Source organism: Molothrus ater, chromosome 8 (genome assembly GCF_012460135.2).
Source record: "Molothrus ater isolate BHLD 08-10-18 breed brown headed cowbird chromosome 8, BPBGC_Mater_1.1, whole genome shotgun sequence".
Taxonomy (NCBI): domain Eukaryota; kingdom Metazoa; phylum Chordata; class Aves; order Passeriformes; family Icteridae; genus Molothrus; species Molothrus ater.
The window spans coordinates 14,285,418-14,303,101 of NC_050485.2; the positions used below are offsets into that span (position 1 = coordinate 14,285,418).

At 39.0% G+C, this 17,684-nt stretch overlaps 1 protein-coding gene across 3 annotated transcripts in view; it reads left to right on the forward strand.

The window, feature by feature from the left end:
- The window catches only part of NRG3 (neuregulin 3), a 394,400-nt gene that overhangs the window by 167,776 nt on the left and 208,940 nt on the right, over nucleotides 1-17,684 (forward strand). Inside the window, exon 1 of one of the 3 annotated variants that reach the window (XM_036385192.2) lies at nucleotides 9,073-9,103. The exons of the other annotated variants lie outside the window; for them this stretch is intronic. Within the exon in view, the coding sequence (XP_036241085.1) occupies nucleotides 9,076-9,103 (28 nt within the window). The 5' untranslated portion in view covers nucleotides 9,073-9,075. Of the gene's footprint in view, nucleotides 1-9,072; nucleotides 9,104-17,684 lie in introns of those variants that run through there. 3 annotated transcript variants of the gene reach the window in all.

Here is a 17,684-nt window from a genome sequence, read left to right on the forward strand (position 1 = left end):
ATGAATCACTGACTCTACAGATGCATTGGAATAGAATGTCATGTGATTTTATTTTTAAAATGAGAACATTTAAATGAACATGTGCAGACCTAAGTTCCTAAATATTAACCTCTGTTCAGCAGCTTTCCAAGTGAATGTTTTTCACACAGTGGGTAATTCTCCAAGTATTGTGCCCTGCATTTGAGGGGACACTCAGGGGGGGCTCACGCTGGGGGTTTGGAGAGGCTGACAGCCTCTGTCATCCATGCCAGTAGAGGAGGCAGAAACATTTGCCTGCTGCTGCTGCAGTCCAAGGTTTGGGTGTGTGGAATCAGCAGTCCTGTTCATGCAGGTAACCTATCTGTAGGTGTGATGCTTTATTAAAGAGTGAACTGTGAGCTCTCCCAGACTGACCCAAGTGAATTGCTCTGTGTAACAAGTGTCATTGCCAGACCCCTTGAGGTAAGCACATGCTGATGAATCAGCACTTCAAATCCAGGCTAGACTGATGAGCAGCAGTCTTAAAAAGCTCAGCAGTGAGGCCAGTCTCTGGGAGAGATTCTGATCTCTGTGATCTGCAGAATGTGAAGATGGATAACTGAGAGATACAAAAAAGGAAACCAGGGCTTCTGCATTGTCTGGAGAAGATAGCATGCCAGCTGGCATGGTTAAGAGAAGAAGCAAGAAAATGTTCCTTTTTTGGCTTGCTGAAAAGAATTTAAGAATCTGAGGGTTTTTTGGTTTGGTTATTTTTCCCCACCCATTTTATATTTTATTATCATATAACCTTGTTGCATATCTTCTGATTAAATTTGTTATTTTTTTCTTGAGCTAAAGGTGGAGGTTTGTGGGCAGGTGGGGTTTAATGGCTACACTGGTTGTTTTGCCTTGCCTCTGACTGAATTGCAGAGCACTTCTTACCCAGGGGTCTGGCAGAGCCATTTTGAGACTCTGTAAACTGGGGCCTCAGCAGAGGCCATACTAGTCAGCACACCTTCCAGGGCATGTCCAAAGGATACCAGGGATAGATTTCATCTCAGGTGCCTAAAGGCTAGACTGACAGAAGCCAAAAAAAGCAGGATGATGTTCCTGTTGCAGATGGTAACTGAAAAAGCTGTCTGATGAGCTGGGCTCTGTGCTTGAACCCCATGGCTCACTGTGCAAGTGTCTATTCTGCTCTGTTAGCTTGGTTTGTTGATGATTTTTGAAGTAAATATTTGGCAGAGTACCTGTAGTAATTAACAGTGGACTGTTCTCGGAATTCATCTTTCATTTTGTTCAATAAAAAAATATTTACTGCTTCATCAACACAATTTTATTCCACACAGCTGAAAATGTATGAACAACAACCCACTTCACAAATCCAAACCAGATGTGTATAAGACATTCTGCTTTTCAATGTACGGTAATTCAAATGTTCTGCCAGGAAAAATTACTTTATTGAAACCAATCAGAGGGAAAAAATCATGTTTACACAGGCAACATCATGTGCTCTTTAAAATACATAAATGACAATGATTGCTAGAGAGTGTTGTCAGAAATAAATGTGTCATTTGTTTTAAAATTTACAGTCCACCGCCATTAGAGTGAGTTATTTCAAGACTGTTCTTCTTGGAAGAGAAGTTTCTTAAAATAGCTTTTTTTTTTTTTTTAATAGAAGGGAGGAAAGAATATGGATGCAGGTCTTGTAGTAGAAAAACTTTGCCTCACAAAATATTACAGAGTACATCATCATGAATATATTAAATGAGCATAGATAGGCTTAAAGTATTTTGAGTTAAATAAACTATTTTTTCATAGCAATTTCCTTACAGTACTCTGCACCCTTGTTGTTATTTTGGCAAGTTGCTTTCCCAGATGCTTCCAAAGAGAATGGTTGGAAAACCTTATGTAGTACAAGTATCCTAAAGGGGTTTTGGGACATAAAGGACAAGAGGTACTCATGTGCACACTTACACAGAGCATCTGTCTCTGTCCAAGAGCCCGTTGGTTTGAACCTTTTTTGTTGGAGGATGTGTGGTTGTTTTTGTGTTTTAAACACAGTTTGTCATGAAATGAAATTTGAATTAAAAAAAATTCTGACCTGGAGACAGGTTGGATTTATAATTTGAAGTTCTGTGCTGCCTTTTTGGCCTCTGCTTGCCCTCACTTGCTGCACACCTCTCTTTTAAAGAGGTAATATGAAATAGCATTATTTATGATCAGAATTCTCATGCTTGCTTTCTTCAAAAGGTGAGTGATAGGATATCTCTTCAGGATATTTTCTTCTTGACATACTTGATTTAAATTTCATATTGAAGACACAGGTCCTTGGAGGTTTTCTAGTCTTCTCAACACAAAGCCTTGAGCAACTCAATCTAAATTCAGCGTTTGACCCAGCTTTGAGAAGGTTGCTGCACTAGCAACCTCCCAAGGTCCCTTCCAACCTGGATTCTGTGACTTTGTTATTTGGAATGAGAAATAGCTGATTCATTACATTTGCACTTTATAAGCTGCTGACTGCATTTAAGTCTGGTGTTTTGAGTGCACATCCTCATTTGTGAAAACTTTGGTAAAAATGAAAATTACATTTCAGACAGTGGATGTAGAATGATTCAAGTGTACTTGGTTTATTTCCTGGCTCTGCTGTAAATGGTGTGTGTCCCACCCAGTGGGTCACTCTGTTTCTCTGTGGCTTACTTGTATTTCTGTTAAAGGTTAATAATTTTAACCTTTATTTTGTGTTAGATTGCCTTTTTTCAGGACAAGGTTTGTCTCTGCGTACTTTCCTCAAGAAAGGGAAAAAAGCCCAGACAACTCCTTTTGCTGTGATTTCATATTACCTGTGCTGGGGGTTGCCAGAAGCCACTGTCAGTGCTGTGCCTGTTCAAAAGTGATGCTGTTTGAGCAGTGAGGGTGCTTTTGGAAAACTGCTCTTCAAAAATAGGCTGCACTTTCTTCTCCCCCACCCCTGCTTGGTTTTTTTCCTATGCCTTTGGGATGGCAGAAGTTTAGTTTTGAGTTTGGGGAGACAGAAGCCTCTGTAAAAGATGTGTTAAGAGATGATATTCCATCTTTACCATTTAGAAGGCTTTCCATAGAAGCAGGGCAAAGTGAAGACGGAGAAGGCAGAAAAATGATGATATTTATATTCATGCTTTTCTTAATGGACTTGGGCTGAATAGAGGGATTTTGTTCTCTTTATGTTTTCCATTCCTTTCATAGTCCTGTAGTGTATCAGCCATAGAGGCCAAAGAGCTGTTTTGAGAGAGATTTATTCAAGATGCTTTTCCCCCACTGAATATCTAATGGAACTTGTATCTAGTGGAATAAAACTTTCTATAGTGTTAACCTAGGGGAGGTTTGCATCCTCTGCTTAAACTGGAATGAGTCAAGAATCTTAACTGCTATCAACAGTGCTTTATAAGCTTTGCTTGAATATGATGCTTTAGATCACAGAAAATAAACACAGAGAATATTTTATCTGTGACAAACAGTGGATCTTAAAATGTTTCATATCATTAAAAAGATTTAAGATCAGTAACTAATGTGCTGAAGCCTTTAACATCCCATGGTTATTGCTGGGTTTGAAAATAATGAAGTAGCTCTACTTCCAGAGCCTCTGTCCAAGTGAACTCGTAGTTGTTGCAATACCAATGTCGCCAGGGGTACCCAAAGCTCCAGGGGTAGGGAGCTGTTCTGTGTTAGAGGTTTAAGATACTTGCTGAAGCACAGAAGAATTTCTTAGTCTTTTTCATGTTATAGCCTCTCCCTAGATAAAACTGAGATGAGATGCCAAAGTTGTTTACCAGCAATCCACCTCATGAATCTTTCACCAAACAACTGATGCACTTTGGCTTGCTTGTTTATAAAAGTATCTACATAGCCACGTGCATGCGTACATGTATAGGACTGCATTTTGATTTAAAACCAGGTGAATGAGATTGTAAGATTAATGACATCATCTTATCAAGCACGAATCCTGCACATAATCATCAAAAGTATCCCTGGTGGCACCTGCCTGGTTCCATAAACAATCAGACACAGATAGGAGCACTCACCAGCCCACATTTTTTTCACTGCTGCCAACAACCCATGCATATTATTAGCTCTGGCCTCTGTCCTGGTGCAACTAAACAGTGTTTGTGTATGTACAGACTCCTGGATGCCATAATTATATGAGGAAGAGACACGGTAATGAGCATAAAGCAATGAAGTATATCTGCAAAATTAGACACCTCGTTCAGAATGGGATTGGGAAGTACATGTCTGTCAACAAGCCCGGATCAAAGCAGCATGGAAGTGCTGGAATGAAAAGCTAAGGAGGAGAAGTAGTTTATAAGTCTTTTTGTGGATCTGCAGGGAAAAAAAAGGCATGTGCGGCCAAGTTGTTGTTTTGGTGTTATTTTTCTCAAAATCATTGCTATGTCATAATTGTGAACACTGTACTAAAAGCCTAGATGTTTGCAATGACTGCATATCTAATTCTTCAGCCTTAAAGCCTTTATTGAAAATCATCTGTAAGGAAACTTGAATACCAATCAGAGAGGAAGGCTGCCTTAGTAGTTCTGTAGTTTGTGACCCTTTACATGGTGTGTTTTTCCTTAAAACTCGGGAGACAAATTTCCTAGGAGTAAATCTCCATTTCCTGCATTTTGTGAAGCACTGTGCATAGCTCTGATGCTAGACAAATAATATCAGCTATAGCTCACAGCAATATGGAGAATATTAACATCTATGAAGTGAGACTTGTAACTGTTCTTGGTTTTAGGGCAGATTCTGTCCTGGTTTTTGCTATACTCTGATTTTTAGGATAGCTCAGAACCCTGAAAGTTCTCCCTATGTAAAACGTGTCCCAGATACAAAAAGTGAAAAAATTACAGATCCTCAGATTTCTTCTGGCATTTCAAGGAATGTTCAAAGTACACAGCTTTTGAAATAATGCCATAATCTGAATTGCTTCCTGGTGTGCTCCCAGTGTATTCATCTGTCTAATTTTGTGAAGAGATGGGAGGGTCCCACTCTCTGTACATTCTGCCTCCAGTGCTGAAGAGGGAGAGAAAGAAATAGAAGAGATGGCTGCTCGAGTTATGAGCTCTGTGGGGGTGGACAGAGGGTGGGGCTTCAGTTCTTAATTACAATTCATTAAAAATTAACTTTACCCTTAGAGAGAGAGATGTGAAGTGTTGAATCCTTCCTGAATCCTAAAATAGGGCAGCAATAACTTGCACGCAAAAGCAAAATCTTTATAGGAGTGAAGTTCATTTTTTTCCCAAAATGTCATGAACATGGCTGCAGCTGTTGGAAGGCTGAATTTCAGCCAAAGTTTTATAAATGTACAAGCTCTCAGCTGTTTGCCTGGTTGTTCACTGTCCTCAGAAGTCTCACATCTGTTTGATAATGCTGTGATGGAATGAGAGCCTGGGAAAATCACCAGCAGTGGTTACAGTGCACTGCTGCCTGTGGAAGGGCACTGCAGTCTCTGAGTGTGTCAAGTGGGGTTTCTCAGACCCACGGCCTCGTGATGCATCTGCAGTTGTGCTGGCATGGAAAAATGCAGCATCAGGGATCTGTTTATTTTCTGAAACAATCATTAGCAGCACTAATTGGCCATGTTAGGATAATCATGGATACAATACATGGATTTGGGGACATGTATTTATTTCTTGGAATATCCCCAATATTAGCACTATACAGATATTGATTGAAGTAGCCATGGTGTGTGGAACAGATCTTTGGGCTTGGCTGATGCCAGCTGAGACTTTATCCAGCCACAGTGGATGTCTGAAAGTCCTGGTTTCCTGGTTTGCCCAGGAAACTGGCTCTTGGTGATTCTGTAAGTTTTTCATTTCTAATTGTCAGTTCAGGTGTGGTACAGATCTCAGTACTCAAAAGCCACTTCCTTCTGATTTGAACTGTGATATACCACAAAAACACGCTGAGATTTTCGGCAATGTCCGTATCTCGTGGGTGCTCAGAGATAAGCCTGCAAGCCTTATGATTAAGTGTGTGGCAGGGTGTGCTGCTGCCTTTGTCTGATGCTGAGCTCCAGCAGCTCATCTGCATGGACAAGATGAGCAGAACTGATGTGCTCTGTGTCTTGCTTTGCTATCAAGTTGCCGCCTCAGACAAACTCTGCATGCAGTGTGTGCGCAAGTGGGAAGTTGGGTTATAAAGACTCAAGATGTTTGTTCTGTCTTTGAAGTCCTTGTCATCTAGTGAGAAGAGAATTAGCTAGCAGAAAGTATCATCTTGCATGTTTGACATTACTAAGGCAGTAGCATAAGAAAATACATAAATCTTCTGAATAACCATGAAGCATACTCAACTGGAGAGAACAGCAAGAAAATAGAGTAGCTGGCAAAAGGAGAGATACAAGCTGCCAAAGGGATGTGAAGCATTAATTCTACCATCTCAGGACTGATTTTTTTTTTTGAGTTATATTTATTTTTAGAGCCACCAGATGCCAACCTTATTGCTTATGCAAACTAGATAGTCTGAAAATTGTTCTAGCTTGTTCTAGCTCACTCCAACCTCCAGTGCCCCACAGAGGCTGTTGCAGCAAAGATGAGATCAGCTTTAAGGAAAGAAATTCTGACTCTCTCCTTCTCCTAGATGTGGGTGTATGTCTTTCTCATATGTGCCAGTGCCTATTCCAGGGGGCTGGTATGGGATCTGTTTAAACCTTTTCATTTATGAAGCTTTTCCCTATGCAAAAGATGGCTAATTCAGCCTAACCATGACTGAAGCCAAAGATTTCCACTTTCTCTGCATGGTACAGAACTTCTGATGGTGTGCTTTCCCCTGCCCCCAATTTTTCCATGCTTTTGCTCAGGTTTTAATTAGGTCCAAACCATCACACATTTCCCACTGCTTTTTAGAGCAGTCAGTCTAAATTTACTGTTGGCAAAAACAAACTGAAAGCTGAAGCAATGTAAAAATAACTCTTTAAAGAAGAAGAAAAAAAATTCCCAGATTCAAAATGAACTACCTTGTCATTTCAATCTGAATGAGTACTTCCAAACCAGGCTTAGATGTTTGGCTACATGTTGGGGACTTTACCCTTTTTAGAAAGTGATGCCAGTAGCCTTGGTTTAATATTGGTCTAACTGGAGATGAAGCACTGGTGTGCTTATACCCCAGTTGGAAGCAGATTAAGTAAAAGTTTCAACTGATTTGTGAAATGAATGGATAAAATATGTAAATAAATACTGGATAATTAACTACATACCTGCTATTTACAAACTTGATATATCCCACTGTTTAATGAGTGATACTTCTTCAGCCCTGGGTTCATCCAAGTTACATCTCATGTAAAATGTAGTCTTATGTGATTTTTTTTTTTCCTTAGTTCTCAGTGTTTTTCCTGAAGGGACCTGTTAGCTGTTTGTGTAAGCAGGTTTTTGATGTGCTTTCTTGACATGGTGAATTTCCAGCATTTTTGTTTGTTAGTTGTCTTTTTCACTTTCCTTCTCCTGCCTTGGATTTTTTGACACTTTTACAACCTGCTAGCCTATGTCATTTATGTTTGGGGAAATTAGGCTGAAGCATCTGATTGATTGATTGATTCTTCCTTTTTTTTTTTTTTTTTTTTACTCAGGCTCTCATTCCACTTCCTTTCCTGGTATCCTTGGTCAGAAATTGCACCAATAAAGCAATCTTTGATCTGGGAGGATTTACTTTGGAGAGCAGTGGGGTAGATTGTAGAGGAAATGATCTTCGTGTTTTCTTAGGAATGGCTAAGAAGCAAATATATCTCAGTGTGAGCAGAGAGTTGTGTCTTGACTCTCCCAGTTAAGCCCTGAATTTGAACCTGGATAACTGGGTGAACTATTTGTGTCAAGAACCACTGTTTGAACACACTTTACCCATGATTTAAAGCCTCACATATTTAAGTATATATGTACCAGTTGTTGTGACCTGGACAACATTACAGGAGAATAATTTAAAAGGCAACATGACTGGAGAAACAAAGTCTAAAGTTAACCATTCTTTGGAAGAGGAGGGAGCAAAATACTGTGAAGAGCATTTCTGCCTGGACTTCTTTCCACAAACGTGAATTGGGATGCTGTTAGAAGAGTTAATTAGTGAGAGGGTTCATCTCGTGTGAACTTCTGACAATGATTACTGAAGCATTTTGAAACTGGCTTATCTGATTTATCAGCTGATTTTTTTTCTTGGTCTTTTCCACCCTTCCAAGAGTAGCAGTTGTGCTTTCCAGAGGATATTACTAGGATTTTTGCTGCTGCTGCCAAAGATCTTCTGGCACAAAATCGCTGTCTGAGTCAGCTTTGTAACATGACAAATTCAGAGGCAGCTGCGGTAGTGATAAGTTTTCTGCCTAGTGGGCAGCTTCTGAGTAGACAATAAATCCCCTTCTAGTTATAAAATGTCATTAAAAGTGGCCTAACACAATCATGATTGTGAAATACTGTGCTTATTTTTCTGGTTAGCAGGTTGAAAGATGTATAAGTGGCCTAAGTTAGAATGGTTATTCAGTTGTTAGGTGTAGCAGCTTTAAAAATTAGAAGCTATCAAAAGAGGATAATGTAGTTTTCCTGTTATCTTCTCTCACCCAATTGTTAATTGCTCATATTGTATTCTCATATTTCAGTGATCACATCTGTTGCTTGTATATGTTTTTCTCCAATGTGGTGGCACTAGAGCAGTGTGTATATGATGCATTTTCCAATGGAGAGATTTTACAATGGAATTAGGCTGCCATTGGAGGTGCTCAGTGTTGCATTTCCAGAACTGGACCTTAGTGGTTGTTGTTCTGTAGTTCTTAGGATTATTAATGCTGCAGTTTGTGAGTTAAACTACTGGTTTAATTAGCTTTTTCTTTCCTGTACTGGTATCTTCAGTCAACCAGAGCCTGCAGTCCTACTTTTTATGTCTAATTATGTTCCATTTCTGTGCCCCAGCCTACATTTAATTTGCACAGAAGTGGAAATGGAGTTGTCAGTGACATCTCACAATGACTCTCCTCCCCCTTAGTTGAGCTATATCAGATGCCAACACTGCTGATTTCTTGAACCTCAAGCTGTTTTGTTTAGCAGTGCAAAGCTGACTGCTTTGCGACCATCACACCGGTACAGTGAGAGCAAAGTGCTTGTGATGTTGTCCAAATTTCTCATGGGTAAAGGTAGGAGATATTTCAGTTTCAATTATATATTGGCTTAATCTGAGTAATGAAACAGGGATGCAACTTCAGTATGTGAAATTTCATGTTCTCTGCTAGCTAACAATGTAGATAACCTAGGTTAACAGGGATTTGATTTGATTCAGGAGTGTAGGAGAACAAAGCAATACTTCTGTTTTCTATTTCAAGGCTAGTTTTGTTGCTACAGTTGGATGAATGCTACAGTTGTACATAGTCTGTATTATCTAAATCAATTAATTGCAGAGTGGAGGGGACTGAAGAGTGAGAATGCATCTTAAAGCTTCTCAGAGCAAGAAGAAAAGCTGCTACAGATGTTTCATTCTTCTCCTTTCCTAATGCGGAATAGGGGAAAATCGCCAGTATCATAAAACGTTGCTACAGTGCAAATTTGTTGATGCTATTTTAACATTGCCTTTATCCTTTCTGACAGTCAAGTAGTGGTGGCTTTGTTCTGTCATGCTGTTTTTGTTGTAACTTGAAGTGTGAAGGAAGACTGAGGTTTGTGTAGCATTGAATTTACACTGCTAGAAGCCCACCCTGCAGACCTCGTGTTTTGTGAGTTTGTGCAGCATTGGAGGGGAGAACTGAATTGAATTTATTTGTCCTACAATTACACTGCTTTCTCAGTTATATAAAATTAGAGTGTTGGTAGGTTTTTGTGCATTGCTTTGATTTGGTCTGGTTTTTTGTAAGCTCTGATTTAAAAGAATATATGATAATTTTCCTAAAAGAAGTTTAAAGGTGGGAAGGCAGAGCATAAGACCTACAAAATCTGTTTAGTCATTAATGAATAGAAAGTTCACCTGGGTGTTTTTGAGAACTTAAAAATTCTAGTTAATCTTAGTTCTCAGGGATGTATTTCTTCTTCATGATTTCCCATGGAGTTAAGTACTTACTGGAATGTGGTTAATCGTAGCTTTTGCAACTATTTTGTTGAAGGATCCACGGTACAGGTTAATTCAGTCATGTAGAACCAGAACACCACAACTCACACCAAAACAAGCAGATTCTACTGAAAAAAGCAGAGTGTGTTTACTGCCCAGCACTCTGCTTGCTTGCAGTAATGCTTCAGTCACTCAAAAATGATTAAGGGTGAACTCTGCCATGTCCAGAAATGCCCGTAACCCCAAAAAGCTCTGGCAGCTGGTGAGATGCACCTCAGGGTGCCACTGGGTGAGCCCACAGGTGCCTGGCACTGAGAGAGAACTTGTGTGGCTGATGGTAACCAGAACTCAGCAGCAGTTAGGGCTGTTTTGCCTTGATGTGTGTGTGCAATGCTGTGGGCTCTGTGTGTGCAGCAGGGCCAGGGAATTGTTAGAAAAGGAGTAGATGGTGGGGTGTTAGCTTTTTTTTTTTAATAAGTCATTGAATAAATTCAGATGCTAAGGCTTGAGTGCTTTGTGTGCTTCTGGTGCTCAGGTCTCAGAAGGAGTTGGAAGAACTTTAAAGATGTAGACAAGAGGGACAATAATTCACTCACTTGCTAGTTTGCTGTCACTGTTAAAAGACTGAATTATATGTACTCTCTTGATGGTTGTGGAAGAACATAACTGCTCAAGAGATTATTAAATGTGGAAGGCACGTAGGTTAGACTTCCTTTAGGTGGCTAGCTTTGGTGTTAATTAAGTTTCTGATGCTTCATAATCTTCTTGGTAGCATTATTTAAAAGAGCTGTGTGCATGTTTCCCCTTACCTGCCAGTGAGCCATGCTCTAAAGCACCTCCACCATAGGAATTTAACACTGAAATTAATGAATTAAATGCACTGAAATGGGAAATGCTGATTTTAACTAATAATTACATCTCCTGAAAGTCAATAATCAAGCACTTAGTTGATCACATGTGAGACCCTGTGATGCTTTGCTCAGGCTGAGTATGGTGACAGGCTATAAAATTAGAACTGTGGAGCACATTGGATGTAGGAGCATTCATGTGCTTCCAAATGCAACTTTACAGTGTTGTGGCTTGTGGAGACTGAGGTGAAAAACAGGAGCCCCACCAGAGTATTACTTGTAGTGGTGCTGTTCCCAAGAGAAATTTCAGAGTGCATTATACTCTGTCTTCATCCAAGTGTCTTTCCTTATAGTCCCAAGCTCCATGTCTTCTCTTCCCTTTGCTGCTTGCTTTACCACTAACAAGAATGTGTATACTGGCTTATTGCACTAAGGCTGTGAATTCTGTAATAATAAGCAGCCAGCTAAGAGTTTCAGTTTTTAAACTTTTGTACCAACATAACAGCCTCAGTGGCAGGGAATTTAGCAGAAAAATCTGTTTCACTTAATAGGCAATGACTTAGATTTGTATCACGGATGTTGAACTCATAATTTTGTGTTAAATTGAAGATCAGAGGGTGATGCAACTAAATTGATTTGCATATGAGCCAAAGGCCAAAGATTCATGAAATAGAAAAAAATCGTGTTTATATTTTTCTGTGAAATATTGCAGAATATTTGGACAGATGTGGGGGTATTAGATGTACCTTTGACATCTCTGGTCAAACTGAGCCCAACTTGAGTTTTGTTGACTGCAGTCTGATTTCTGAAGCTGTGGTAGCCCACCAAGAGCCTCATTACCCAGCTCTTCCTTTGCACAGTTGACTGACTCTTGGCTGTGCTGAAACAGTGTGTGTGTAAATTAAAAAGCTATATGTGATTTACCTAATTACTGGCATTGGAAAGTGCTGGCCAATAAAGCTGAGCAGGTTTTGTGTGCTGGTAGTAAAAACAAGGGGATTTGCAGTGTGTGAACTTCTGACAGTGCCACATCAAAAACAGATGGAAAATGTTCTCCTTACCTGAGAAAAAGAGAAATCCTCTGAGGTAAGCCATACACAAGGACAGAGCAGTGCAGATTGAGGGAACTGTTGCAAAGACACTTTACCTTGTCATGCCCTTCCACTTTCTGTTCCGGAAGACTGAATTAAAAGAAATAAAGTGAGGAAAAGAGATTTAAAAAATAATGCATAATTTAGAATATATGGGTTTCTTTGTGAAAGGAAATGTGGAGAGTAATGTTAATGCTTCATAGCCTGACTTTGCATGTCCACACAACAAGGATGTCAGAATTATAAATGAAGTAATGAATAAATTTTAGATTGCATGCCTTGGAAATATGCAGAAGCTTAGTGTTAAAATAGCTTTTATTATTTCCCTTGTTTCTAGTCAATGTATTGTTTGACCTATTTCAATTCCTTGGAGAAAGAGCATCACTGCCAGTCAAACAACCTACTCATATCTTCCTGATAATTAGTGTTTTTACATTAAAATGTTAAGTATTTCCCCATATAACTGAGAATTCTTTTATTCCAGTAGGTATCTCTCTCAAAGCCTAAAGTGCCTTGGTGGTGACTATAAGAAGTGATTTATTAAATGTTGAAAACACTGGGTAGTGTTTTCACTGGGTAGTGCTGGGTAGTTCCTGCAAAGCTTTAAGGAAATGGTGAATGATCCACAAAACCAATAAACCTTAGAACATTGATCAGGCCAGTGTCCCTGCCCTCTGGAGCCATTGGCCTCTGCTTTTTTTCCCTTTGCTGCTGCTTACCATGAAAATGTATAAAATCACACAATGCTCTGTTTCCAGAAGAACTTTTCTATACCATAATGTGGGAAGATGTGCAAATGCAGATTGTTCCAGATCTGTAGCTGAAAAAGTGTTGCTGCTCAGTGAGGACATTTGCCAGCTGCCATTAGCCATGAGACTTCCTCTATCAATTCTAGCATTTCTTTCTTTTACAAGAGCTGGGCAAGCTCAAGTCCCTGCATGTTCTAAACAGAAATATTTGCCTTCAGATCTAAGGTTTCTGTCATTCCCTTACTCTCCTCTGGTCCTTGCATCTAAATTCGCACCCCCACACAAGGTTTCACAGGCAGAGGGAGAAAGAAGACAGCTGTGATATAAGAAATAAAAAGATTTCTGGAGGACTGTTAATTGGGTCTTTTACTACATGTAACAATAATTGTAACACCACTTATTTTACTCATGTTGTAGCTGTACTGAATTATTTAGGTCAGTTAGTTTTTTGTATTTTCTTCTTGAGTTGATTCACTAGATTTTACGTGAGGTGGTTTCTGGTGGTTTTTTTTTATTTCAGAGTGCTGGTGATTGCAGATGTCACAGATGTGTGCTACATCTGCTTTCTTCTAGCATCTTTCAACCTACATAGAGTTTTCTGGTTTGGGGTGCTCCTATGTTTTTCTTGCACCTCTTGAAATCTATATTTTATTTTTAAAATTAATTTACTATTTTGCTTTTATGCTCTAAATTTACCAGTTTTTCCATTTCTCCATCTATTGGAGATTATTTTGTAGAGCTGTTTTCACATCCTCGCGAGGGTGTCCCTTTTTGGTGCAGCGTTGCCATCCAGTCTCAAGGGCTTTTGGTGTCTCCAGAGATGTCAGTATGCTGGGTTGGGTGGGACTGCAGGGGCCAAAGAACAGAGAAACCCTGGTGTGGGTGATGGATACTCTTCTGGCACCATCTCTGATACGCTGTTTTTTCATTGATTCCTCTATTAGCATCTTCTAGATGAGTTAATAAATCCTGCTGAAGGACAACTGAATGCATTTGATTGATAAAAGCACTCTGCACCCAGAGAGCCCATCAGAACTGTCATAACTCAATTTCAGAGTAATTCTTCACTTTGAACACTAAAACCTTTTAGAGTCTTAGTCACTCCTGTTTCTTTGGCTCCTAGACATGGAACTTCTGGCCCTTTGTGTCTCACAGGGCTCTCTCCTGAGTCATTTCCCATTTGTTCAGCTTTCCCTGGTCTCAGTTGGAGCAGCACAGGAGAATGCAGGCTCTGATGTGCAAATTGCCCATACAGAGATGAATTTCAGTGGTGTTTAGGGTTCAGTATTTAAGTTCTGACAGATATCTGATATTACATTTCAAAGTGATACTGGCATTATTTCCTTTTCTGCTTTTGAGTTTGTTGTGACAAAGCATTAGGTGGGCATATTTTTGTACGGTTTTTTTAGAACTAATGCTTGGTTTAGTTTGATTTTTTTTTTAATCATGAAAGTAAAGGGATCGTTTTATATTCCAGAGTTATTTGCATCAAGTAAATAATACATATTTGCTAAGAACGCACTAGTAACTTGAAAATGCTTCCATTCGTTTTTCAAGATATGTATTAGTATTTGTGTATAGTGATTTCAAACTGCAAAAACATTTAGGAAATATGAACAGCAAGGTCACACTTAAAGAATGAATTTAGGAGTTGCTGACGAGGGAGCATGTGTGATTTTTGGAGGGATGACTCTCTGTAATCTCTTCTGGAAGCATTCTGTATTGTCTCTGCAGTTGTGCAGGTGATGCTGTGCTCTGGTGAGATGGGAGAAAAGCAGTCTGTGAGGATGTGCTGGTTGAGTTTATACCACATCAGCTTTCTTATGTAATCCTCACAAGGAAATGCCAAGGGAAGACACCGGGGCTGTCTCTGTACCAATTCCAGCTCCCACCAGTCTGGCTGGGAAGCCAACACCTGAAAATGGCATTGTTTTAATGCATTGGCTGAGTTTGCAGTTTGTTCCTAAATTATACAGATTTGTTCATTTGAATCTGGAGGATAATAGAAAATCTCCAACGAGTCCCATATCTGTAGCACAACTTTGTTTGGTATCATGCTGCAATCAAAGTTTTGAAAGTGTGATTGGATTAAATGCAATTTTCCCTGGCACAAAAATGGCTAAGGGGTAGCTTCTTGAATAATCAACATCCACAACTCTATTGCTTGTTTATACAAAACTGCCTCTCTAGATGCAAAAAAAAAAAAAAAAAAAAAAAAAAAAAAAAAAAAAATCCTGTTTTAATTAAGCTTTTGGTTTTAATAATATATAAATATATGCAAAATAGTTCAAGTAAGTTCAGAACAAGAAGTCTGTTATTATTTTAAAAACATGAAGTTTTCTTTTTTTTTTCTTTTTAATTCTCATCATTTTTTACTAGAAATTTTAATTATTCCATGGCTAAGGCGAGGTAGTGTTCAGGTAGCACTGACAAAGCAAAATCTCTGCATTAAAAATGGCAATGTCTAGAATGTTTTCCTTGTAAATATCAACAACTTAAGAAAGAGCTGCCATCAGCTAAGGCTAAATCAAAATAAACACTAAATATTTATGGATTCCCTTCCTTCTGCCTTAATGAATATCTTCCTAGGACTTGGTGTTTTCTTCCCCTGCCCACCTCTTGTTTTCCAGGGGCAGCAAAGGGACTCTCACATCTGAGAAGGAAGGAGGGGGAAACATGGGTGCCAGAGGGTCTGACCTCCTTAGTCCTTGTCCTGGGCTTGGTGAACATTTCAGTATGAATCGCCCTCTCATTGTACATTTTGTAATCAGTATTGTTGCTGTTACTATCCCTTTCTTTTCTCCTCCCTGTTTCCAGTAAATCACTCTTATCTCGACCTATGATCTTTGCCTTTTGTGGCTCTAACTGGAGAGGGAATAGGGGAAGCGCTAAACTGGGAAATAACTTCCTAAACCAGGATACTTCTAGAAGCACAGGAATCAAAATTTTAGGTTCTATGATTTCTAAGGTTCAGTAAGTGAATATACAAAATCACATCTAAACTATTCTGTGTGTAAGTTCCATTTTTTTGTGCAAGGCTTTTTCTAGTTAGGGACACCAGGGATAATTCTGAGGCATCAGGAGAGAGGCACTAGATGACCCTATAGGAACTTCAGGGAACCCTGCTTATACTGAATCATTGTAAGTATTTTGCCATTGACTTCACCAAACACAAAATTTAACTCTCTATATGCTATTAACTGACTTTCTATGCTGTATTCTTCATAGAATGCAGTAGTGCTACAGGAATATATTGTTAAAAATGTTGGGGTTTCTTAAGAAGGTATTTTTTTGATAACTAGAGTTATATTTTCAGAGGCAGTTCAGTTGCCTGTATCTGGCTTATTTTATGCAGTGTGTTTAGAAATGGGATCAGGGATTTAAAATAAGCATCTTGCTTTTTTGGTGCCTCAGTAAGTAATGGTTCTCTGGGACATGATCAGTTATAAATGGATAAAAAGATAAGGGAAAAGCCAGTTTGCATGTTGATACTGAATCTGTAAAGCTGGTAATACCCAGTGGTAGTCAAAATATGCAGCACTTAAGAAAGTCTTTTAGTGTGTGAGCTGTGGTGTTAAAATGCTGTGTCTTAATATTCCTTGGTGGAAATGCACCCAGCATTTGCCTTGCCTGTGTCAGTGACTCTGTAGCTGCAGAGTTGGGGTAGTTCACAAAAGTTATACAAGGCCTTTCCATCTCTTGTTCTCCTGGGCATTTTTCTCCCTACAGCAGCTAATGTTGTCTGCCTGGAAAAAATCTTCACAGTGGGAGGGCCAGGGAGTGTGGGCATCCTTTTCAGCTAGCATAGGAAAGTTGCTTTGTTTCAGGTGTAACCAGTAGAATCTGTTTCTGAAGCTGGAATGCTGCAGGACAGATGTGATGGATGGGAATGGCTGCTCCTGCAATCTGTGCAGCAGCAGCTGCCCGGAGTGCTGCTGTTTCCCAGGATATTTTACATCTTGCATTCTTTCTTTTCCTGCATTTTTCCCTGGCAGTTACAGATTTAGCAGCATCAGGGCATAGTACTGGAAACACTGAAAGTGGTAGCCTTGAAGGAGCAAAGAGCATTTCTAGTTAACCATATCATGCCTTGAAGATCACTCAAAAATCAGCTATAATGAGCCATCCTGTGCTGGTATAAATATGATGACATACATTGATGAGGCAAGAATACCATTTCACAAACAGTTTTTTAGTCTGTTTTAGACCTAAACAAAATGAAATAATATCTGTGAACTTCCTACTGATTTTTTTCAACATTTCCGAAGACAATGTTTTAAGAAACCAACTCTATGTTTATAAAAGATGTTGAAATGTGAATGAAATTCTGATTACACAGTGGTAACTGAGGGTTGGCAGTGATATATCAGTTTTTGCAGTATGGGAATCATATGTAAACCTTTGCTGATATAGTAAGGCAAGAAAAATAAGAACAAGAGTGCCTAGAAATTTTTTATTCCAACTTAGCTGGAAAGATTCCAGCAGAAATCAATATCCCCTGCTGCTTTTGCATGAAACACCTGGACACATGGCAATTAAAAAAATGAAAAAATACCTTAAGGAATATGCGCTGAATTCAGGGACATCTGAATACTTAAAAGAAATTCCCCTTTGTTACTTAGAAACATTTGGGACTATTACCACATTCAAAGACTAAAAATAATTAAGGAGCTGTATTATTCAATTTTCTGAATGCCTAGGTTTTATTAGTTCTTTTAAAAAAATCATTAAAAAGTCAAACCCCACAATAGAATGGTGTTTAATTACCAGGCTTCTGAAGCTATGAAGGACAGTTCCGCCATGGAAAAGTCAATTCAGTATTTTGTTAGGAGTAAAATAAAACAAGAGACAATAGGATTTATTATTTATTAGATAAAGAATCAGGAAAACTGTGTAGTCTCTACAGTGTTTTCTCTTGTTTTGTACTTTCTGTAGTTATGTTTAGAACCAGCTTTTAGGTTTTGTTTTTATCAATATTTAATGAGGCTGTA